Source organism: Vanellus vanellus, assembly GCF_965231255.1.
Source record: "Vanellus vanellus genome assembly, chromosome: 19".
NCBI classification, from domain to species: Eukaryota; Metazoa; Chordata; class Aves; order Charadriiformes; family Charadriidae; genus Vanellus; species Vanellus vanellus.
The window spans coordinates 8,077,346-8,103,612 of NC_138924.1; the positions used below are offsets into that span (position 1 = coordinate 8,077,346).

The 26,267-nt window shown below is 41.7% G+C and overlaps 1 protein-coding gene across 1 annotated transcript; it reads right to left on the reverse strand.

The window, feature by feature from the left end:
- Positions 1-5,656: 5,656 nt before the first annotated feature.
- BLMH (bleomycin hydrolase) lies at positions 5,657-25,467 on the reverse strand. Its single transcript, XM_082493268.1, has 12 exons — positions 25,391-25,467; positions 24,735-24,932; positions 24,199-24,308; positions 23,385-23,526; positions 22,075-22,163; positions 20,675-20,767; positions 16,657-16,812; positions 15,988-16,146; positions 15,825-15,892; positions 15,283-15,400; positions 12,739-12,808; positions 5,657-6,678 (listed from the first exon to the last, which is right to left on the reverse strand). The coding sequence occupies exons 1-12, from the start codon at positions 25,401-25,403 to the stop codon at positions 6,527-6,529; spliced, it is 1,368 nt and encodes a 455-aa protein (XP_082349394.1). The 5' UTR covers positions 25,404-25,467; the 3' UTR covers positions 5,657-6,526.
- Positions 25,468-26,267: the final 800 nt, after the last annotated feature.

Below are 26,267 nucleotides of genomic sequence, written 5' to 3' on the forward strand. Positions count from 1 at the left end.
AGAGACTTGTTCCAAGCAACTGAAATGAAAACAAACTCTGAAAAGCATAGGGTTATAATTAGCACTTTCCTTTTTCTGTCGTCTGGTCCCTCAATGGTAGCAGCAGGCAGCCAGCAGCGTGTCTTTTGCACCATCTCAAGGACAGCTCAGGTATTGCAGTTGCAAACATTGAGGAGACATCTATTAAAATAATTTTTGCTTTCCCATTAATTCTCGAGGGCAGTACATTAAAAATGTTTTGTCAAATTAAGTTTATTGCCTTCGGTTGTGTTAGAAATTCATCATTCTTGTAGTGAAAACAGCAGTTTCTAACTCGACTTCTCTCTGCCGTGCTGAATTGTACTACTCTTTCCAAAATAAACAGTTTTAGTCGTGTTAATCTCTGCTTCGCTGCAGACAGGAAAAAAACCCCACAAGCCACTGTCCTTGTGTAGAATCATTCACAGCCTTTCCCTGTTTTGTCCTATTCTGAAGGGTTTGCAAGGACAGATGCCATTGAACCTCACTCACTAAACCTTTACGAAGATGGAAGTACAATGTTTTAACGGGTACGTATCCAGCAGTGGCTCAGCCCCGTGCTCGGGGCAGCAGGCTGTTTCTTTCCTGGGGGGACAGCAGGTATGAGGAATCTGTGCCTTCACTTTCATACAGATTGCCACTGGAATGGATTTTTCCAAACTTGCTTTTTCTACCCTCTTGCAAGAAATAATTTCTCTCTGCTTTGGGTCCCTCCACTCTTTACATAATTGTATGGAATTTTTTAAAGTTTTAGAGGCATCATGACCTTTGTCTGAGGTTTTTCTCCATCTCAGTCTCTGCTGAGAGTAGGTTCTTTTAGCAGGTTCTGAAACACTCTTGCATACCATTCATCTTGCTCAACACTTAAGAGTTAAACTGCTTTCATCCGCTCACATCAGTGGCGCCCAGTGTCAGTATTTAGTTATTTCTGTAGGGCATACAAAGCTGTAATGTGAAAACCAGCATGTTAAGAACACAAAACCGCCTTTCATGACTTATCCTGTCCTTTTTGTTCAGTTGATTTTTTTTCCCCCCCTTTAATGTCTTCTGCAGCAGCGTGGGGATTTTTTAATTTCGTGCCAAACATTCTGGAGCCTTTGGAGCATAATATAAATAACAGAGCTGATATTTCAGGCAGACCTCTCGACTTTATGCCACTTATTTATTTCAGTTGTGAAAAACTTTCAGGTGCTATACTGAGTCAGTTCCAGAATCTCAGGAAATCTTGCAAAATCCTAATGATTTAAGGATAGTACGAAAAGACAAGAGGAAGAAAATGGACTTTACTCAAGTCGTAACTTCAAACACTCCCACAGTTCTCCACAGATAAAGCAGCTGTAGGTTCCAGTTACCAATGCCAGCACAGGAATGGGAAGCATCAATCAAATTACCTAATAACAGTAGTACCAGCTGTACTAAGAGATTAATAATAATTCTGCGAGCACATCTCTGATTCACTGCCAATAAGAGGATAGGAACAATCTTCCAAATAACACAAAACAAACAAATCCTAAAATATTTATTTGTTCCCATCTTTTGCTTAGTTAGGAATCAGACTACATTTAGAAGCTATTAAGATTGGCTTTGGGATAAAAGAAATTCTGATTGTCCTTCCATGCTATTTTGTAAGCTGACTGTGCCGGGATATACATCTGGGAGTTAGATGGGTTTTGGAGAGGTTTTGCTATTTCCACTATGACTGTTTTGACAGCATTGGGGTGGAGAAATCTGATTCTGAAAACCTACAAACTACCACTACACATAACCTCTCCTCTTGTGTCTTCCTTTTCTTAGTTAGCAGTATATATCAAAATATCTGTTAGATATTTTCCACCTGTCAGAGGAACCGTCTTTGAATTATCACATGAAAACTACTTGGGTTTGTTGGCAAACTGGAAAAGGAAAGTATCTGTTAGTTGGCTGGTTCCTCACCAATCCAAAAGTCTTTTTAAGTATTTGCAAAGGATATAAACTGAAGAAAGAAATAGCACTGCAACACGGAGAGGATTAACTAGTATTGTTTTTTTATTCTAACCTAAGCATCTTTTTATCAGTTGGATGTTAATTTTGTAATCTGGGTTTACAGTTCGTAAGGCATAGAGCTTGCTTTGCTGAGAGACTAAACCTGGAGCAAGCTGGCCTCATTCCCATGTTATTTCCATTCCATCAGTTGGAAAGAGTTTAATTTTTGATCATCTCTGAACAACTTGCTGTGCACTGAGAGGAGTTTATCAGGCTGTGCCTCTGTTACAGCCTCCCATAGAGAGGTGCTGGGCCATGCCTGCTCATTCCTTCTCTCGGCTCCAGGTGTACTCTAACATCTGTGCACCTGAGAAGGGACTGAGGTTCTGGATCCAGCCATGCCTTGTGCCATGCAGGACACCGAGAACTTCCTCAGACGTCATACGGAGCGTACAGCCTCTCAATCATCTGCTCAACTCTCTCAATTTATAATCCCCCAGTTGAGGGCTGCTGATCACATCAGTGATTTTTCCTTTAGGACAAAAGGGCAGAGTCATCCAGTAAATGTCACATCAAGAGGAGCTGTAATGGGAAATCATCTTACAGACACTGATTCTATTCATCTTTCAAACTACTGTTTAAAACCAAGCCCACTTGCCCGAAGATATGACAGTCTGATTTATGGCTGCTAAGCACAAGCACACAGCTGTTGATTCTTACCAAAGGCACAGGACTGGTTTTCATGGGCTGTTATGACACAGGTGGAAAAACAGAATATCCTACCTAATATTGTGCCAGCCTTGGACTAGAGAGTGTTATTAGCATGAACCTTAGAACAGTTTGTCCAAGTGCCCTTCGTCCTCAAAGTAGAAGAACTATAGCTCTCGCTTTGACATATGTATTTCCTCTCCTCTTCCCCATTCCTTCTTACAAAGAAATTGTAAAATTGCCGGGCATAAAGGCAAAACTCTTTCTGCTCGATTGGCCTCATTTCCTATAGCGTGTTTTAGCCATGTGGATTTTCTGTGCTTATTTGAAGGAAAGGAAAAAAACATACTATTGTATAAGCTGTACAGGGAAATATCTGGGCCAGAGCTGCAGAGATAAGCACATGCTGGACAATACTTTTAAATACTCAAATTAACAAAAACTGGCTTGGAAACAGTTTTTAATTTGTCAAACAATCCTCATCAGTGCTGCCACGGGCAACAAAAAATGTTAGTCAGTTAAACTCCAGAGAAAACGTGAACTCTCTGGCTGCTGTCCCCTTCTCATAGATAGCATAAAGGAAATAGACGAACTGGTGTAATGTCATAAGCAGAAAGATTTTGAAAGGCTAAAATACTGACCTTTTGGAAGAAAAAAAGCCCCCAAAACACCACATGCATTAGTCATAATCAAAATATTGTGCATAATACAGCTTCCCAAGAGATTTGGCTTTGTTTCAGAGCCACCAGGGTTCAGCATCAAGTACAAGACTGTTTACTCGCCTTGATGCAAGTAACAGCACGAGGTAGAGATCGTGCATCAGAGCCATAAAGCCAAGAGGGACTTCAAAAGATCGTCTGGTCCATACCTTTGCCAAAAGAAGGATCAACTCTACCAACACCCTTTCTGACGTTCTTCTGTAACCTGTTCTTAAAGACCTCCAGCAACAGAGGCATCGCACATCCTCAGACAATCTATTCCAGTTCACTATTTTTATCCCCAGAAAGCTTTTCCTAATCTCACCAAATCTTGCTGCAGTTCCCCTGTGACTTTTTGATCAATTTATCATGAACAGTGGGAACAAAACTCCCTTCTTTAAAGCATTCATTTATGAATTAAAAGAACATGATGTCCCCCCTCTTCTCTGATTAAAGACTACGGTTCTTTCGCCTTTTACTAGTCAGAGTTTCAAGTCCTCTGATCCCCCCCTACTGCTCTCCTCTCCCCCCCTTTTAGTGATAGTTAATTGTGAAAGAGCTCAAAACATTTCATTCTGCATATTCACCTTTATAATTGCCAAGAACCTGACCTACTGCACTGGCGTGTCCCTATGAGGTTGTGGATGTGTTGGGGAGGATTTTAAAACAAGTGTGTTTTGTTTTGCTGTGTGCATGGCTCTATGTGAACGTGCACATGCTTCTTTGTGTTTAAGTTACAAAATGCTCTGGCAGAGTTGGGTAATTTTACATATATTGGATGCTATTTCTCTGTTTATACACCCCAGTATTACATTACTTTTTTCTACAAGACTGTGTGATCAACCATGACATTTTTCTTTCCACACCACTCAAACTAAGTTCATGCTGGTTCTGCATCCTCTATTTGCGTATCCAGTTGCCCCCCATCCAGGCGCTGTTCCTCATACAATGTAAGTTCCCACGGTTTGATAGAGATCACATTTTGATGAGTATAGAGTATAAATCAGAAACAGTGGCAAAGCATTTGACAATAACCTGATAATTAAATATATTTGACAAATTAACTATTCAACAATATCCTAATAATTAAAAAGGATGCCCAAACTTCCACAAAGGTAACTGCACATGATGCACACTTCTGCCAGTCAACTCTGTAGAAGGCAAGAAAGGTCCAATACCCATCCTGAGACACAGAAAAAGATCTGAGCATTGGATTCTTCTAGATGAGGAAAGCCTACCGCACAGGTATAGCTGTATGTTATTGCTCGTGACCATTGCTACTAGAACAGGCAAGCTGAGACCAACAGCTATTCACTCCTGAACCCTCAACAGGTCTTTAGATGACAGAAAAGCTTTTGACATGAACTCAGGATAACATGAGCTGAACTTTGCTAGAAGGGAATCAAATTACAGTATCATAATACTGCCAGGATACACTCTGTGCATCTCCAGAACAGCTTTGTTACATGCACAGAAAATACTGCAAAGGGCACAGACTCTTCAAACACATCATTCAAGAACAGTAACAATAACCTCCTGCTGCTGCTCCCCACCACATTCCCCTATGGAACCAGCACTCCTGCCCACTTCAGGAAATGCCAGTCACAGCAGGTTGAATCATCTTGGATGACTCCTAGGCAAATCCTAATCTGGATTTAGTTTAGCAGGCAACATGCAGACATGATTCAGTTTGGCATTTTTAATAAATGTACATACACACATACACATATTTGTATAACTAGCATAAGATACGCTTTCATCATCATTTAATAACTTTCTACCTCTGCAGTCCAAATGGAAGAAAAGTCAAGCCAATTTGTAGAGTACCATGGCCGTCCAAAACGTCCTTGTTTTGCTTGCTCTTGACTTAAGCAATGCTGGTCTGCTGCCCAGGGTAGCTGGCAGTTGTGTTTCAGTGTGGTTCTTCACCCTTACTTACCCTTCTCTTTGCCTACGACTGAACCCAGCACAGAACAGGAAAATTGTCAGGGTACAAAGTCAGACCACCACTTTGGCATGATTTAAATCGAAGCATTAGCACTGTGCTCATCAGCAAACTATGCGAGTGCCTGTAGCGCATGAGATACTATGTTGGTGTTTATCTTTGTTCAGCGAGAGGAAGATCTTTGGCTATTGAGAACATAAAGCAGCATGTTTTCCTGATACATTCACATTCTGGCTCACTTAGATTTGTGTGTAGGTCACTAATATCTTTCCATTTCATTAGTTACAGGAGGCTCATTTAAAAAAGAAAAACAGAACTGTACCAGTCACTTTAGAAAGTGTTTATTCAAAAGCTTCATAGCACCATCTTGTTTGTTGTTTTTTTTTTTTTTTTTTTTAAAACATCCAAATAAAATGCAGCAATTAAAACATAATTTTTCTGTTGAGCATGACACTAACTCCACCTGTGAACATACTTATGGTTGTTCTTGCTAATATAACTGAAAAATAGCGCTCCTGTGCACACAGACATGGCACTGGGCCTTGATATGTGTTATCCAGTCCTAGCTCAATAACAGGAGAATAAAAACAAGTCAAACTGGAAACCTCACAGAAACAGTTTCTGCCCCCCAATTCTGCTGGAAAATTTTCCAAAGGTGATCTTTTAGCAGTTTCAATTCTTATGTACCCTCCAAGACTTCAGCAAAACTAAAAATGTAAATATATAAAATATTTTGGCCATTATTTTATGGTACAAGTCAGACCATGGATGGTTACTTTATAAGTGTCTTGATGTATTTGTTCTAACAATCACCTAGCTGTTAATCCTAAAGGGCCTTTTATGGCCATCTTTTCTAAGGAAAACACTGGTCAAAATAATTCTACTAAGTTACTATGCTGATTTTTATTAAAAATTTAAGGTAAAATCAAGCTGCCATTGACAGCGCTTGCAATACATTTTCATGATGAGGTTGTTTTTTTTTTCCCTTTTTAGTTTTGCAGAGTAGCCTGTCTGAGAGCTTTATTCAGTCAAATCAGTAAAGCACTATTTTCCCAAAGATCCTTAACTTACATTTCAAGAATAGTGACCATGCTGAGTGCTTGGTCACATTATCATTTGGCTATGGCTTCCAACCACTGGAATTCTCTATTGCATCTACTTCTGGTTGACCATTAAGAGGCAGATATTCTGTAGTTCACTTAGCTAAAGCCCCCATAGGGTCCCAGGCTGGCAAAACAATCGGTTCCTGCTGCATCACTGCCAAGATGTCTTCTGGTACATGCTTCTTATCCACCACAACTTCGTACACGTACTCAGAAAACCAGTCATCAGTCATGATGAGGTAACCTGGAGATGAAAACAGTTCATTACAACAGAGAGCCATTACAATGAAGCATTCACATATACAAGTTTCACCTACGAACGATGCATTACAAACAAGACCTAGTCATACTTTGTATCTCTCAAGCCAAAGAAATTAACATATAGGCTAACTGCATGTACTTCATGTGCACTGAAAGGCCAAGTATGAAGCCTGCTAGGAAAAACAAGATCCAGAATATTAATCATTTATGCTTCCTCTGTTGAGAATTGAGAGCATTGAGAATGCTCAAGTGAATTACAGTGTCTTAAAAGAAAAAAGGGCATTTAAAGCAGAACATAAAATTATCTGAGTCTCTGGCTTCAGAAGTTTTCAGCATTTTTGTTAAGAAAAGGGAAATTTTCCAGGTTAATATCCAAACCATCTTTGGCTCAAGAAAACTTTGCTATTTTAGTTCTTGGAGTAAGAGGAGGCCATCTGCTTTCCTCAAACACAAAGCCATCGAAATCACACTTCGGCTGAACTAAATCTTAATTTTTTCCCTTAATATAATTCTTACTGAGAATTTCAGCAAACAGCCTTTGAACTAGGGGGGGATGTCACATTTAGAGTATGACAGGTTTTAGCAGAAAGCTGCCATTGGAAACAAACTATTCGAGGTGAACTGAAAAAAAGAGCGGCTGGGAGAAAGCAAACATTTATAAGACAGATGAGAAGGCTTTATGTAATAAAGTTCCCCATGTCCTTATACAGTATCATCACACAATCAAATGAAACAAGAAAATGTCCAAAGAATATGGACAATAAATGCATCTATCTACACCATCTTGTTTCTAAAGCAAGAGATCAGATAATTGCCATAAATTAAAAACCCTATCAATTGTAATCCGAGCTAGAAGCCATTTTGGAAACACTGCCAAGGGGAGCTGCCTTGATTATTCTGTCTTCAGGATATGAGTTCTTGGGACACACAAAAACCTCTCACTCCCAAAAGCCAACAAGTAATTGCACCCTGAGAGGATAATGAACTCTGCTGCTGACATCCTGTATCTCAAAGCTTGACAGGGCTGATTAGAATCACAGTGTCTGAACAAGAAGGAAACGTCAAGCAGAACTTCAGAACATGCAAATAAGGAAGGTCGCTCTTTGAGAAGGCCTGTGCCCGGTGTCACAATGAAAGCCATTATCAATTTCTTCATTAAAAGGAGACACGTACTTTATTCGCAGCAATACATATAACCTCAGAGCCTGCCTGAGGCAACCCCGAGCTCTGCACTCCATGCAGGTAACAGGCAGAAGTAAAAAACAAAGTTTATTGCATTTCTGGGCAGCGTACACAATGGAGTCGTACCTCAGGCAATTGATCTACTGCTTCTACTCAAACTATGTTAAGGCCAGAATATGGAAAAGAACTTGGAACAGCATCACCTTGTTGTAACAGAACACAGTACCTGTCAACAAAAGTATACTCTTCGGTATGAGTCTGGTCCACATTCCCCAACTTACCCAAAGGAAAACCTCAACATTCAGCACTTTAAAATGAAGAAGCTGCTGCCCAGGGAGAGGTCAGCTGAGGACAAATGGTCTCCAAGTTACTGCACAATCTAGGCTTTGGGCACCTGAAAATAAAGCCTTTTCAAAGTTCCTAAAGGGCCTCATCAAGCCACTTTGTGCTTGTGCTGTATCTCCTGCACAGGGAGGACAAATTAACAGAGCCTTGCTGTCGTTGTGTACTTATGGGATGATATATAGACATATATATGAATATAGACACAAAATGTCTACAGTTAAATCCTTAAAATGTCTTCATGCAAAAGAGTATGTATGCAACAGTCAGTACAAGAGATTAAGAGTCAAAAGGGAGCTGACTTCTAGCTGGAGATGTACCACAAGAAAGTTCTTTTAATGCCAAAGCAAACAGATGGACCCCTGTCAAATCAATGTGATAATGTGATTTAGCATTCCCCTCTTGCTTGCTTTTAAAAAAAGATATCCGATGGGATAAGCCGGGTTCAAAGTTAGGTAATAATGTACTGTGTCTCCAGAACAAAAGAGTAAGCACAATAGTTAAACTTGCCTGTATGGCTGACAAATTGCCAGTAAAACACAGAAAGGAAATATTTGACTGGGAAGTGACTTTTTTACCTCAAAAAAAAACCCAGGCAATGTTTGTCAGCAGCTGCATTTGTTCCTTGAGGAAAAACAGATGGGATTCCAAGAAACACTTTTACAACAGATACGAATGTAATTACTAAGTATTTAGGAGAGGCAATGCAAGGCTGTTCCCAGGGCTTCCCTTCCTCCAGGACAAGCACTACCACAAGAATTCAGTGCTGCCCACTCCGCAGAGAGCAAGCATAGAAATAACTTCATCCTGTGATACCCAAACCAGGAGTCAGAGCCCTTCCAGCGCTGCACCATGTGAGTCGGGGCAGAGAGGTGTTCCCTGGCACCTCAGGCTGCACTCTGAGAAAAGCAAGAAGGACCCCATGTGAAAAAACACTTCCAATTTCCTACCAAGGAGGAGTCATTTGTTTGTTTGGTTTTTAATGACTCAAAATCTAGTCTCTGGTGTTTTGTTGCAGGCTGTACCCTTTATCATCCTGTCCAAGAAATAATGGAGCTAGGGCTTACTTGTATCCCCCACACCCAACTGGGCCTCAACTGGGATGTGCCAAGTTTAACATCATTCTTGGCTGCCTCTTTACTGATGTGAATTCTGGTTCTCTGCACAGGACTGATCCAAGCACAGCTTTCCAATTCCTTAACAAGGCAGATAAGATTTAAAAAAAAAAAAAAAAAAATAAAATCACTGCCAGACAGACTCAGTGGCATTACAAGAGAGCTAGGGCAGACTGCAAACCCTCACCCTCCTGCCCCAGCTAGTACTGGATGTTGAAGAGTGAAAAAGGGCAGGAGGAAGGGAAGGAAACCCTGTCAAGTTACCTGTTCTAATGTTTGAGAATGAGCTCTGAAGGGTATGTCCAATTGTCTTTAGCTCAACAGTGGGTTGCTTGGTCATTCCTAAGAAAGTCATTCAGGGATTCACCTCCCTGAAAAAAGTAGCCTGAAATAGAGTCAAGCTTCCTAGCTCTGAAGGGATTTTCTGTCAAGGCACTTTTCCAGGCAACTCCCTAACCAAAACAAAATACAGACAGTGAGCAAGACTTTCCAGAGACCGTGGTCTCTACCAGTACAAAACAGATAAGTGACAGTGACTCACCCAGAAAAGTTCAGATAGATGGCATGCATGCATGCAATACATGCATGCCATCTATACAGGCAGGGTTTATTCAACTCAGTCTGGGGTCCTATTATATTTCAAAGGAGCAACTAGCTCCTTTTAAATGGCTCTGGAACTTATTCTTGAAAAATGAGTCCATATTTGAAAAAGAGATAACATCTAAGGAGGATAAACTATTACTGCAGACCAAGTAGCAAGTTAAGCTTACAAAGCTGGCAAACAAGTTCCAAGGAATACTCAAAGAATACTAAGTAACTGAGTTAATTTTGTGTTATTTTTAACTTAAAGCCTGAGGCACTACACTTCTTTCATTTCTCATTGCTGTGGTTTTTATTTTTTGAGTTTGGATTACATGCTCAAAGTGAAGAAAGCCAAAAACGCGTGTAGCTCCCCACATGCATCGATCACAGCCTCCACAGCTCCGTCAGAGCATTCACTGATGATCCAGCCCAGTAACAGTAACACAGAACTGCTGCTGCTCTGTCACAGCTCAACAGGTACAATGTTTACCAGCAGTGTCAGGCTTCAGCCTACTACACTGTGGTTTGGGAGTAACAGCCAATATCCTGAAGTTGAGCCCAGCCTTTCTCCGGTTCTAATAAAGAACAGCTCTGAACCTTGGCCAAGGAGCATATATGACTAGCGCAATCAAAGTTGCTGACAGACACCTATTAACTTCAGAACGTTTGGAGTACTAACCAAAGTCCATGCTGAGCAGTTGTAAAGCAAGCTGAGTAAGGCATTTCCTTCCTGGAAGCATTTCTCTAACAGTAGTAGCTTCTAACATCACAAACCAAGTATCTGGAGTGTCTCAAAACAAAGTGTTCTGACAAAAAGAGCACAACTAACCCAGCATTTTTATATTTTATATGCTCTATTAGACATAAAGGTGTGTAACAAAATAGTTATTTGTTTGTATTTGGAGACAAGAAAAGTTTTGATGTTACCTCTTTAGTATTGATTTGGCTTCTTTACTTAAGCCAACATTCCAAAGTACATTTTACTACTGTCACACTGATGAGCCTTGAAGGCTGAACATCAACAGTTTCATTGTTTTGTCAAGACTACAGATTTTTATTGGAACACTCTGCTGTGAATGCATACAGCTAACTCAGAACAGACACTACTGCAAGACTGAGGGGCCAGAACATAAATTAAGACACTGTGCCAAGAATATTCTACATATTAGTGAGCTGTTCATGTACAAGATATCAAAAGCTTATGAATAAGACCACATCCTAAACCAGAGTTCTCCGGAAATAGTCTATTCTGGGACGAAACCCCAAACATCCTGGGAAATTTCAGCCATACCAAATCTTGCAAGACATTTGGGATTAATGTGCAACAGAAGAATGTGGTCAGCAATGACTATTGTGTTAAGCCCTGGGACACACTGAAGTCTGGCTTGGCATGCTCTTCAGCGAGCTAGCTTATCATGCCAAGGCGGAGTCCACATCCGGCCTGTCTCAGACAGGAGATGACAAAAATCAGAGAGATCTCACTCCACTCCAATCATATAGGAAAAGCTGACTGACTGCAGGCCTTGGCAGAGCAAAGTGGAAATGCCCTCACACCATCAGTCCCACTCACCCAAGGCCAGGGGAGCTCAGAGCTGCCCCTCACACCAGGCAGAGAAGGTCACGCCCAGGCTGAGCAGGGAAGTAACTAGAAGCAATTTCCTAAACCACCACTCAGCTGTGACTCACCATTGTGTCCACAGTGCCTGCCCACGTGCCATACCAGGCTGGCTCATCCTCCCGACCTTACAAGTCCCTTCTAAAGGAACAATAGTGCAGGCTGAGACAGTCATTAAACAGGAAAGCAAGTTCATGCAGAAAACCTGGCATGAGCAGAACTGCTTGTTAACTGTGGATTTTGTTGTTGCTAGTGCTTGTCATACTAGACAGGAACACCGCAAAGATGCCGCAGGTCATGTTTTCAGCACGGCTTCAGAAACGCAACCAGAATTATATTTTTTTCCCTCCAGACAGGTTTTGGAGCTAGAACACTTTATATTGCAGCTGTTCACAGTGTAAGCTGGAACGAGCCATACCCTCATTTCCTCATTTACAAGATTACTAAGTAAAAACTCACTTTTTGTGATTGATAAACAGTGCTTTAAAAGAAAATATAAACCACTTAGGTTTCACACATGACTCAAGAAGATTATTTAAGGAGTATCAGCCTCAGCCAGCATGAGGTCCCAAAGATGAGACAGCTGTAGTTTACAGATTTAAGCTTGGTTCTCTTACCAAAAACTTCAGTACACTTAAAAGTATTGCAGTGAGGTTAAACAGTCTGAATCCATTTGGTCTGGTGACAGAAGTCTACCAGTATCTCCCCATTACCTTCCATACATTAAACAAACAGTGTGGTTATTAGATTGTGAAAAGCTGTAGTGTAAAGACAACATATACCCCATATCATTAAGTTATATTCAGGGTCCCAGTTCCAGCCTCCACAGGGGCTTCTGTCAACTTTGTCCTCCTGCCCTTGGGACCAAGATGCCCTGTCTGTCAACAAGTGTCAGTGTCAATCACTTATGGCCATCTCCCAAAAAAATGCAATTGCCTCTACAGTTGAACTTGCAACTGCAGTGTCAAGTTTATCCAGTGATATTTCCTACTTCTCCATTCAATGTTTATATTCAATTCACTTAGATGTAAATCACATTTAAGTGAAGAATATTTCTTTTCCAGAATTACAGTGCCATGCTGTTTGCAGGCTTGTTTCATGCATGTCCTGGTGAAGGACAAACAGCATATCCCCTTCCCCTCTTCCACCTCCTTATTTCCAAAGACTAAGTTCAGCTTTCTGTTCCTGTGACTATACATTACTTTACCTTTATTACCACGGTCTTCACCCCAGGAGTTTTCCACTCTCCATTTTTCAAATGCTTCTTCTTGCCCATCCTGTGACAAAACAAGTCAATGGCTATTCAGTAGTGAAGGACCATGTGAGTTTATAGCAGCCAACCCTTCCAAGCCTAAATCCAGCAGCACCAAACCACAGAGCTCCACTCCCAAAAGCCTACAGGCATTGGCAAGTTTCAGACAATGGTTTCTTGCTAATGATTGGAGAAATATAATTTTCTGAAATACTTGTCTGCCCACTTACATAAAACATGAGGAACTGTGGTCAAGAAGAGGGCCTGCAGTAAATATTTATTTCAGCTAGAAACCTTAAATTGAGCTAAATTCAAGTTTGGACTTAACTGACAGAATTTAAGCAGCCTTCTCTATCGCCTATCAGCACATAGGGGCCTTCGGAAACACAGAGTGCGCAACTTGCTCGAACAAGGGATCAGAGGAAAGGAACAAGGGCAGTGAAGCAACTGCAATGACTCAGAACAGGATTAGTAAGAGCAAGTGCAAACACTTGGAGCTGTATCCTTCAGTCCCATTCAAGTCAGGTGCTTTGAAGGATATACAAGGCTTCTAACGAGCATGAAGTACATTTGGCTTCATGTAAGCATGCAGTATATTCTACCCTGCACTGTCTCAAGTCTGGTTCAAATCTACCAAGTGCATAAAAGCACTGCAAACGGCTTCCTAGGCTTGCTGTGCCACAAAGCGAAGGGCTGCTTCCTTCAGGCAGCCTCTCATGAGGACACAGTAGGTCCCTTGAGGAACCAAAGAACAGTTATTCCTTCGCTACTAAAATATTTTTCAATACAAAAAACTAACCTGCAAAACACTCCATAAATCCATTTTTAATATTCAATGGAATATTGTTGTATTGCTTCTATTCTCACTTAAAAAAATATAGACAGTCCTTAAAACAAGACACTCGAGCTACCAGACTAAGGATAAGTCAGCTCTTGATGGCCTCAGACAGAAACTAGGATAAACATGTTTATGTACATTCCTGTTTTAACCAAAAGTTGCATTTAATCCACATCAATTTTTTTATGTTGTAGATTGGTAATAGGATTTTTTAAATCTTCAAAGCCTTTTTATAAAGTAGGTAAATCCAAAGTATTACATTTTACAACTCAGTTTATCAAAGCTCCTTTAGCTTAAGTTAAGGTTTAATATAAGACAACATGTTCAAACAAAAAGTAGAAACAACTTAGTCCATTTTGAATGTGGAAAAGCCTCTAAATGCTGAACTTGTTCTAGGATAATTTCTTTCAAATTATCTTTTGATTTTAGAGATACCATCCATCACATGCAGATCTTATACACTTCTTTTTCTTTAAGAAATCAGGTTACGTTTGATCACAGTTCAGACAACTATACAGTTAGGCATGCAAAAGAATCAAGTCAAAGATATAGACCATAGACTATAGCTGCCAATGAAGTGCAGCCAGTAACTGGCCACAGTCAGTACAAATATACACACTTCATTCATGAATAGATAAATAGGTTTTAAACACTAGAAAATAATAATTTTAAATATTTAACTGAAAAACACCACAAATTTTTTTAAAGATGTGTTCATGCAGTCTGATATACAAAATAGAAGTTTTAAGAGCTCAGAATACAACAGGAAAAATTATATTGAGTTGTAAAAAGTAACTCAGAAAAATTCTTCTGACTCAGTGGTCAAGCTCAAGCACTCAAACTCCAGAGCTCAAGTGCAAGCCGTTATTTCTGAAGCCAAGGTCATGTTGGACAGGAAGAGATCACTTCAAAGAAACTTTAATAATGACAACTTCTGTAAATAAATGGAAAACGTCAACATTGCAGATAACCCCGAGTTGTAAATTTTCACATGGTTCTTTTTACTTCATATGTGCTTTGTTATACTGCCAGGAGCAGATTTAGTTGTGCGTTCATCTCAGTCTACTGTCTGCCACAGAGCTATTTTGGACACCATTTTCCTTCCCTAATTATAAGTAGGTCAGAGAGGTCACATGCCAGTGAACTGCAGGAGGTTACCATTGTTCCAAAGTGCCTCCTACAGGCATTTTAACAGAAGGAGTTTCATGCTGTAAAATGCAGAGCGGACTAACCCATGCAAAGGGATAGTGTAGGAAATACCCACTATCACACTAGATTTCTTGCTCAGCAAGATACATCAGAGTCTGTATTTAAAAAAAAAAAAAAAATAAAAATCAGTTAACATAGGTTTTCTGTTATCTTAAAAATAGAAGCTGACTTTCTTTTTCCTTTCTCCAATAAAAGCTTGTGGGCAGAAGGAAAAAAGCCCTTGACTTGTCCAGAGTTCTTTCCTCCTTGTTAAATATTTATAGTGCTAAACAGACACAAATAGGACAGGGAGAATAGACAACCTAGGCCTTGTGCACCAGGGTCTTGTGGCACACATGCTGAACTCTAGCAGAACAGCTTACACACTGCGAATGAGCCCCGAACACAAACAAGCTGCCAGAATATTCCACAACATCTGTGCAAGCATCAGAATTTCTGAAGGGAGACTCTACCTTCTCGGTGACAGCAGTCAGAACCATGGCGTGGGTCATCATCGATTCTCCAAAGATTAATCTATCTGCTTTGTTCATGTTCTTGACAGAGACACCAAACACCAGCTCATGGTTAAATCTATTAGAAAGCCACATAAGCAAAATCAAAAAGGACGCAGGGAGGATTCTCACTAGTAAACCCGCTAATCAGCGGACTGCACTGTCCCAGGAGCCACTGCACTGGTGTATAAGTTCAACTATTTTTAGCATCAGAATAAATGCAAACACTGATCCTTTTAGGAGTTTCTCGCACCAGATACTAGACAATCCAAATGAATAAGAATATTTAACAATCACTTGTAGCACATCCAAGGGATTAAGATTTTAGCTAACAAGTGGAAAAACAAAAACCCCACATTTCTGCTGCTGCTGAATTACTTAAATACAGTCCTTTTGGGTATATAATCCAAAGTATGGTCAAATTAGTTTCTTAAGCAGCCAGAGCAGTGTTTATGTCCTAGCCAAGTATCCCAAACAGTATTCTGTTTTGATTTTCTACTTACATATTCATGTCATTGATTCCCAGCTTGCCATAGAAGTGCTTTGCAACATCGCAGCCAAACCACACAGCCTACAAATAGAAGGAAGAGTCACGTCTAGGCCACATCCCAGCAAGTTTTACATTAGAGTTGCACCATGTCATCCATGAAGAAAAACCAAACAAACCTCGCCATCCTTAATAGACGCCGCAGCTAGTTTTTTCAAGACATCAACAGGCTGGTTATTATAGAGCGTTTTCCTCCCTCCTACCATGTTGCTCAGGTACTCCACTGTATACAGCCTGTTGTACGGGTTCTGAGGTCGAGGATCGTTCACTAGACAAATCTGCCAAAAAACAAGATGTCATAAATTAAGGTGCAACTTAACTGAAGTCTTTGAGAAATGAATCTAGATGGATTTCAGAGAATTGCTTTTGTCCCAGATAGCTGTCTGCCCATTAGCAAACAAGCTGCTTGACTGAAATACCAGGTTTAAGGTTTTTTGTGTATTTGCTTGTTTTTTAAGTTCACCTCATAACTGTGGCATAGCAGCTCTGTGTGTTATTCCTGCTCTCTAATGGCCATCTTACAGCATTTTATGACTGATTTGATTATCACGTATTTTATCATTACAAAATCATCATGGATGCGCAATGCAAGATAGCAGCAAATTGAAGGGTAGACCACAAACAGGAGAATGTGAAGAATAAACAGAGGGCCACCTTCGACTTGTGGCAGCGGTTCCCAGCCTGTATGCTGAGTTACAGGGGTGGACAGTACACTTACAACAGTGGAAAATAAGTTTCTTAACAATCAAAAAAGTCTTGGGAGGCTACTGCCTTTCAGCATCCCCAACCTTGTCCTCCATGTTGAAGTAAGGCTTCACATGCTCATTGTAGAACTGGACTGGTGTCATGGGGCCATATTTGTGGTAGTTCTTTTCCTTATCCCGGAACTCCCAGCAGAAGGTCTCCGGAGGGCTGCCCAGGCAAGTACTCACTATTCTGAATACCTGCCCAGAGAAGTAAAGAGCTGTGAACTTGCAGAAACATGCAGGTCTGCCTCTCCTATTACAGCAATGCCATTGATGAATAGATTTCTACACACAACAACCAACTGGAGAAATGGGATCTTAGCAGCCACCTTTGAAGAACATGAATAAATGTAACGCATTAATTTTTTGCATTCAGCTCTGGAAACCTAGGTGTTTCATCCGTTCAAAGCCAACCTGAAAGGCCACAGAAAAATCAACAGAATCTCTCTCCATTCTCATACTCTATGTTCTCAAGTAAACCATCAGGCTAAACAGAAGCATAAGGTTGAAACGTATAAATTCCAGGTTATGCTAGGAAAGCAGCAGCCAAAACCAAAACCCAATACACTGCCCAGTCTCATTCCAGTATTTCCTAAGTAATTCTGAAGCTCCTCCTATAAGATACTTTCCCAGTGCAAGAGAAACTTTATCAAACTCATTCTAGAAAGGCTAAAGCATTCAGCATCACCTGTTCCACCTGGTGGTCTGCCCCATACAGAGACAAACCACCCCTCCTAACATGCATACGGCAAAGCATTTTATCCCAGTGTTTCCCCTGTACTAATCCCTTTTTTCCTGTAGTGTTCATTTGGATTTCAAAGATGGGCCTTCGCGTCTTTTCAAAATCCGAGAATAATCTTCTCATCTGTTTCAATACATTTAACAATGTCTCAGTTTAGGGTTAAGCTGGCAGCTTACGTAATTTAATTTAAGATCCCTGCCTGCTGACTGTGGCATCCCTTGCAGCTTTCTATTGATTTTTAGCACAAAAAATTGACCAGATTAAGTCACCAGCCTCCCTATAAATCAGAATATGAAACAGCACTTAAGAATCACTACTGTACTTTCTTATAGGGTTTATCATAAAATGTGCTAACTCACAGGCACTGTAACCAGATGACTGTCTTTAGGGATATTTAGCAGGACCTGCCACAGGTACTATGGGGACAGGGAATTCGATCATATTTAAACAAGTTTGAATCTGTTTTACTTCAGCTCTGTCCATGTCTTGAGCACAAGACATGGTTAGTTCCTTACAAGGAACCAACAGGTTGTTTAAAATGAGAGGGGGAGTCAAAGAGTCAAATCTCAACTGCACCTTCTGCACTAGGATCCAATGCCTGTGGTTTGTGCCAGCTTTCCTGGGCTGTCAGCCTTCACATTTTCTTCTTACTGACTATTCACAGGAGAGGAGACAGAATACCTTTCCCAAAGCTGACTTACTCTTTCTGGAGCTACTTAAGCTGATTTATATGGATCCTAAGGTTCCATAAGAACTAGCTTTGTGCTAGTGTGCGCTTTGTGCTGATGACAAAAGGAGTGCAATGTTCATGCTAAGTAACACTATTTGCCTGTGCACAAAATACAAATAGACGTATTCTTGCTCCAAGCAATTTAAGAAAACAAGTGAAGAGATTAATTACGGGTTGAAACAAGGGTGTGGGCTTAATGCTTCTACTGGAGGAACTCACACATTTATTTCTCAATAAATATGTTAAAGAGCAAAGGTAAATCCCTTAACTACTATAAATATTTAATTTTGCACAGACTGCACAAAAGGTATCATTTGCTGTGGATACGCCCACATTACCTTAGATAACCCCAAGTGGCAAGAGATGAGGCTATGAAAACAGAACAAGCAAGAAAAGTGCCTAAAAGGGGAACAATGAGCAAAGGGCCAGAGGAAGGAAAATGATGGAGTCAGAAGTCTCAAGTTAACAGAGGCAGTGGAGCCGGGGAATGGCCTTCCTCAATTGTTTTGCCACCACACCCTTCACAAGCCATCTCTTAGTATCTCACAAGCTTCCTCTATCAATAAATAAACTAAGGAGACACATTTAAGCTAAAAGGTGACTTCTATCACTGCAGCGACAACTAGAACCAAGATAAGGCAAAGATATAGTGGCTTGTGCTAAAAAACAAAATGAACAAGGAAGGGAAAAGAAGGACACTTCTGATAAGGAAGAGCCTACAAAGGAGAACAGTAAAGAAAAAAAAAAATCAATCATATGCACTGCAGTGATTTCAACTTCTGACCTGCTGTGCGTTGGTTTGATAAGAAGAATGTTTGTACAGTTCTGGAGTGAATATTTAGTCTTGTCTTCCAGTACAACTCCTGCATTTTAGCCTCCCAGCATAAGCAAACCAAGATTTGCTATGCAAATAAAACTTCACAGAACAAACCCGAGTTCTGCTCTGTCACATACAAAAACAGATGCAATGCCACTTATATACATATAAACACATGAAATAAAAGAGTAGTCTCAAACTTTTAAAACCTAAGTGTTTTTAAAGTGTACAAGACAGGTGTGATTGCATGTTTCAACTACAATGTTTACTGAAAGTAAATCACTTAAGTTGCAAACCACTATTACCACTGCAAGAGGAAATACTGTGTTAACTTCAGAGAATTAAGCACAACCTTTTTACAGGACAAATTACAATTGGTTAATGAGCCTTTAATGCTGGTTCCAGGATCCCTTGTCAGAGGGCAAGAGGCTCTAAACAAATGAAGGGACATTTTGCAGTGAACTGTATGTCATTGCCCTAAAAATGAACATCTCTAGGAAGCTTCTGATGTCTGCTTTAAAATCCTCCAAGGGCTTTTGGACACACGCACTGGATATAAGTTCCATTAATGCACTTTCGAACTACATGCTGATTGGCAGCCTACTGGGGTAAGTTCAAAGCCCAGAATTACTGTTGATCTTAAGGCATACACTTCATAAAAGTTTTCATTTCAATGATATAACCCAAGGAACATGAATCAGTTTTCTTTTTTAATCTAGCCTTAAAATTAGATGAAAAGCTACAGGTTTTTACATGAAGTACAAAAATGAATTTCCAAAATACAAGCCAACACATTAATCAATACTTGCATATCAGTGGAACTGACTGAAGCTTTACAGATATAGCCCAAAGTAGGTTCTGCCCGATACTGATGTTTACTGGATTGCAGAAAAACTAACACACATAACCAAAACATTTGATTTCTTGAGTCATCTAGTGACAGATATTAAAACCACTGGGTCACTTTGCATTGTATGTTTGAGAAACAAGTGAAATGTATACGTTTTTAAGATGCATGCACTCAAACTACAACAGCCTGAACTTTTAAAATTGCTTTTGGCTATTTAAAAATCAAGTATGAGGACTACTGAATTAGAAAAATGATGTGCCACTGTCATACTCAGTGTGAACAGATGGAGGGCCAGCCACTACACACACACTGCCTACTATAGACTTGCTGATCGATTTGGTTTTGAGTTAATTCACGCAGCCAGAAGCAGATGCTGTAATTCTTTCCTCTGCTGCCCCCCAGTATCAGACCACAGCTGGATTCAGCCTTGCGTTCAGCTCACACCTTTTCCATAATGCAGAGAACTCCCTTTTCTTGTTCTTTCCTGCTCTCTTGTGGGGAATTTCTGCAACAACACTTGTGCTGTAAGATTTTACATTCAAAGCCATCAGAATGCAGTTTTCAACCTGCCTCTTTTCTACGGTTTATAAAAGCCTGATAGGCCACTATTTTGATCTCTCAAGATACAAAATGCTGCTTTCCTACGGAAAGAGGCAGATGTCTCTGTAAAGTGTTCTAGTTCTGGAATGTATAAGTTCAAGGTATTTGGAAGTATCAGAAAACCTCAGAATGAGACAAGCCACTTCAAAAAAAAAAATCACTCAAATACCTCAAAGAGCACTGCCATGCAAAACCTTCCTAGACAGGCAAACAAAAGGCACTTGTTTTGGCTGATCCAATAGCTATAGAACAAGAGTAAGCAAGAATTCTCATCCATTCTACCCTTGTGCTCCAAGATTCATGTCACACAACTATATTTACCTCTTCTATCATCATGTCCATTGCAGCACAAAGTTCTCCTTTCATGGTTCCACTTTCCACCATATTTCTTAGCCGCAAACAGTATTCTCTCATCTGTTTAAAGAGAAAGTAATTTTACTATAAGAGTATGAAATGTTCCACCTAATCAGTTTTCAGGCCTTCCTATCTGGTTGTTTCAGGCACCTATTTTACTCTTCATAACAAGTTTTCAAAATGAAAGAAGGCTTTGTTAGATATTGATTCTTGAAAAAAATATCAGGATAGTTGAATGATTTAAAAGTAAAAGATCACAAAAAAAAAAAATCAGTAATGGAGTTGCCACTCAATTACTATTTTCCAACCATTGATTTGGAGCTTACAGTCATTAGCTCTTCTTAAGGCTTGATTTCTCTTGGTTCTGTAACTGATGCTGCAACATCTATATGCATCACCACCTCTGTGACTCACACAGAACAGACTGTCTTCATACTGTAAAATTTATTTTGCAACTCTAATGCATAATTGATCTCTTGGTTGATAAAAAGAATGAAGCATTTCCCCACCGCATGCAGAAGTGCAGTAAGAAGAGCACATGCTTCCCATTACTGTCACCATCCATAAGGCCGGGAACAGTGAGTGGGGCTCCCTCAAGACCAGCTGGTTTGTAATGTTCAAGACTAGAATAACATTAACACCATTCATTATGTGTAAGCTCATTTCAGCACATATTTTACATTTTTTATGTGGATTTCAACAGGCAATTTTCCCTAAGCGTGTAGCATATGAACTGGGAAAAAAAAATAATCAAAGCCCATTGTAAAAAAATATGCTTTAATTGCCTTTTCATCTAGCTACCTACAATAGCATCTTCCCAGATGAATTTGTTTCTGTAGTTCAGGGAGCGAGCTTACACCATCCAACAAAGCTGCACACTTCTATATTGAAAGCTGATTTTTAAGATTCAGTGTTTTGAAAATACTTTCTTTTTCAATCTTTTCCATCAAATTTGGCAGTAGTGTCTAGAAACCTTGACATATTGGTAGATGAAATATTAAGGGGGCACGAAAATGTCACCTAGATGCCAAGTGCTAGTTTGGCAGAAACAGAATTAATCAGCCACACACCAAGAATTAACTTTTGGACATCTGAGAGTTAGGGACAATTGCTACTAAAACCATATGAGGTACTTTCAATCTACTGAAGCCTGGCAATGGACATCTTCCATAAACACACTTTCCTGCTCCATATTTCAAGATTAACAGATTTTGCTGAGATTTTAGGCTGCTTTTTGAATAAAAGCCAGTTAAGTTGCCAAGATGTACTTTGTTCCTTGGTCAATAAAGAGAAATGAAAGTAAGAACACTTGGAGCAGGGTCATTCCCATCCCCTGCCCTTAATGCTATTATCTAAATCAATTTTACCTTATGATTCAAGATCTCATTCATCCTTCTAGTAGCCTCTGTGGTATGAGACTCAGGAAAGTATTTCTTGGGGACAACACCATACTTTTCTAAAATAAAGTAATAAAACTATGAGTTAACAATTGTCTTTTTGAAACAGCAGATGCTAGTGCTTCCACTTATAACCACATAAAAGCTAAGTAAAGTTGGGTTTTGTGCAGAGATCATAAGGGAAATTCTCTTATTTAAAGGTTACAAGTATCTGATCTTCATTCCGCAGGGATCACAAAAAGTGGAATCCCTGAATGACTCAGTATCATTTGGTTCAACACTTAAAAGTTCTAAACTAATTAGTGCTTTTTAAAAAGCAGTTTTGACCAGAAAAAGAAGAGATTACTTGAAAATTAAGCTCCTGAAATATCTTCTAAAAACCTAAGCCTCTTCTGAATTATTACATGTCTTTTATCTAAGGCTATGTGACTAACTTCCCCGTCTCTTTTGCTCCTCAACATTTATTAAACACTAGCAACAGCTCGGTTTCTTCCTATGTTATGGTACCAATCAAAGATCACACCATGCAAGTCTCTGGATGTAACAGCAGCATCCAAAATCTTCTCTACCCATTGGATGGGGAAAAAAGTAACCTCCAGGCTTCAAAGAAACAAATTCCTTTTGTGATTCTAAACTTATATTATTGGCTTGTTGATTTACAAAGGTGTTGCATTGTTTCACAATACAAATGAAAGCAAATGTTCCTGTAATTCAGACAGGGAGAAGTATCTCCTTAATCAGTGTAAGGAAGATCCTGCTTAAGCTGGATCTTTGCAAGACCAGCATGGCCACATTCCACATCATTTCCCTCTCGCTGATCTTTATACTATCTTTCTTCAGGCTGCAACTCCGTAAGTAGTTTTGCTTCTGCCTTATAGACACACCCCAGTCTAGCCAAGTTGTTTTTTTTTCCTTACCACATGCCCTAAAAATTGTATACATGGATATAAATAAAGGATGTTGAGTTGATGACCGAAATACAAGGGGGTAGAACTTTTTACTAACTGGAAAGTCTGGGATATCTAATTACTTCTGTTATTCTACTGGGCTTTTATCATCATCAGCAATATGCAAGAGCTGAGATCCCAAACAAGACTTAAGGCTAATATTTATAAACTGGCACGAACAAGGTCTTTGATTAAAAAAAGGTAGTGGCTAATGGCATCACGTTCCTTAGCAAACTCTCAGGTCTCAAACTCAATTTCTTCTTCTATTTCATTCCTCATCTCTCAAACCAGCATCCAATATCAGGAAGGACTCCTAATGACCAATTCTCTTACCAATAATGTTAACCAACATATCCCATTGTCCACCATCATTCGTGGGGTTGGAGAGCAGGAACTGTATCAGTCTTCCTTCCACAGGCTCCTTTTTCTGAGCTGTTTCCACAAAGGCATTTAAAAAGTAGTAACAACGTTCAACCTGGAATGGACAGTCAGGAAAAATAGCTATTTCAAGTGTGACACTGTGCATTAATTCATTCCTGAATATTCAGTTCTTCAGAAGTCCTAACTAGACAAAGCTACCTTCTGCTTATCTACCGGAGTTCTTCTTTTCCTCTCTAGTATTCCAGGGCTTAATCCTATAAACTTATTTCTGTCACAGACCAAATATTTAGGGGTGAGTTAGCACAGAGCTTGAGGGTAGGGGAACAGGAAACGTGAAGCAGAAGTTACGCAATGAAGCCTGGCCTAAGCTAGTATTAGATTTTCTCGATTTCCCTTAGGGGGAAAAAGCAGGCACACAGCTGGCAGATCAGCAGGTCACAAACACAACGGAAACCTCAACAGAAAGCTACAGTCATGTCTCCCCTGAGCCCCCTACAAGTAACTTCTGAAATATGCCCAGCACTTGAAAGACGACATTTTCTATTCCAAAACATTAACAACTTGACAACCTTCTTCTCAAGCTCAAAGTTGCACTTTGCTTGACCCACATTTAAAATACATATTTAAAGAACTTTTAAAGTTTCTTGTCATGTATGTTTTCTACCTGGATTGTTAAGATAGTCCAGCCTAAAAGAAATTCTGTCCCTATACTACTATCTGATTGCACAGGCTGTCCTAGCACAGCCTACGATGTGCAGTGCTGTACCTTATCCCAGAAAAAGAGATACGACTGGCTGAATTCGAACTCTTCGATGTTGTATTTCTTCATGAAAGGAAGACGCATTGCGTTGAGACAGGAAAAGATCCAACATCTCCCTGAGAGATCAAAGGAACAAAAATTAAACTGGAATGTTTAATAGCTACATAAGGGGTTTCGTTGGTTTTTTTTGTTTTTTTTTTTTTAAACACACAATCCATGACACCATTCCGCCTCAAGCCTTTGGTTCTGGCTGGGACTGTAAAACACGAAAAATCTCCTGTTCTTAGTTCAGAGGTCTTTTCTTGCAAATGCAGGTCTCCCCACCGATTTTATCTTATGCCATAGAGAAGTGAAAACAAGCAAATGCTGCAAGTCTAAAGACTGTTATTAACTCAATAGGATGCTGCAGGGATTCAATTCTGCTTAGAGCCCGATGAGAGGCCATCAAAGGCGGACAGCGCTCCTGCAGCGCCATCAGCATGACATCGCTCACTCCCCCAACGCCATCACCCCTCCTCACCACCACTACCGGAGCCCCTTACCGGAGTTCTTCTGGTTGGTGACAGGCTTGCCCTCGGCGGGCACAGCGTGCTGGAAGACCTGCACCGTGTCCTGCACCACCTGCCGCTGCAAGCACACCTCCAGCGGGTCGTTGCATGTCGCCACGTTCTGGGCCAGCAGGAACCGGGGCTCGGCCCGCAGCCGCCGGCTGAAGGCGGCAGCCTTCTCCGTGCTCAGCCCTGGGGGCCAAGGGGCAGCCGTCACCACCGGCCCCCCCCGCCCCCCCTCCCCAATTACTCAGGTAACTGTGCGCCCCTCCCTCCCGGTAATTCCCCCCCCCCCCGAGCCATTGCTCAGTGTGCCCCCCCTCCCCCCCCCCCCTAATTCCGGCCTCCCCCCCCGGTAATCCCCCCGCCGCCCTCACGATCAGGGCCTCTCCTCACGGAAAGAGCCCCCCCCGCGCGACCCATTGCCCAGGTAACGGAGTGTCGTGTCGTCCCCCCCCCGGTAATCCTCCAACCCACCCTCACGGACAGGGCCACCGACCCCCTCCCTCCCCCAACCCATTGCTCAGGTAACGGTGGCCCACCCCCCGGTAATCCCACCGCCCCCCCGGACAGGGCCTCTCCGTGAAGGAGGGGGGGGGCGAGAGGCCCTCAGGCCGTTGCCCCGGTAACGGCGGGGCCCCGCCCCTCACCGCGGGCGTTCATGGCACCAAGCGGCGCGAGCTCCCGGAACGGAAAGCGCCGCTTAACGGCGGAAGCGGCTCTTATAGCCCCGGCACCGGAAGCAGGAAGAGGGGCCCACACGGGCGGGGGGGCGGGAGGCGGACGGTGCCCCGCGAGGGACAAGCTTGCTGCCGTCGCGGCGGGGGCTCCATCCCCCCGCCCCCGGTTCGAGAACGTTCGGCGGCAGCGCCCGGCGCCCTCCCCGCCCCGAAGAGCCGCAGTGCTGCGGGTGGCCCAGGCCCTGCCGCCCCGGGCAGCCATGTTCCCTCAGGGCCGGCTCGGTCCTGGGCACCACTGGAGCATCCCCATCCCGTGGTGTCACCCCCTGCTCTGCACCTCACGGGAGGGCGGGAAACCGGCCGCCACGGCAAGGCCGTGTCGAGGCCCGGTGCCTGGGGGTGTGAGCTGGCACCCACATTGCCGGTGGGGCCCCGGGGAGCCTCAGTCAAGGACGCGCTGCGGGGCCGTCCTGTTGAGCAACAGCCGTGCGCCGCCATGGGGGTCTCTGCGCACGGCAGACTGGAATTGATTTACGGCACAGGGCATTTATTGACGGTATTAGTAACCAAGACACTGTGAGGCCTTAAAAGCTCGCCAGGACCTGGAGAAAAATGCTTGAGTGGCGCGTTTGTTGGGGGGAGGGATGCAGAGGTTTTCCTGCCATCACGGTGCTGGAGCATTCTTTGAATGGCTCGAGTTGGAAGGGACCGTAAAAACCATATAGTTCCACCCCCCTGCCCTGGGCAGGGACACCTCCCCCCAGCCCAGGGTGCTCCAAGCCCCGTCCAACCTGGCCTTGAACACCTCCAGGGATGGGGCAGCCACAGCTTCTCGGGGCAGCCTGGG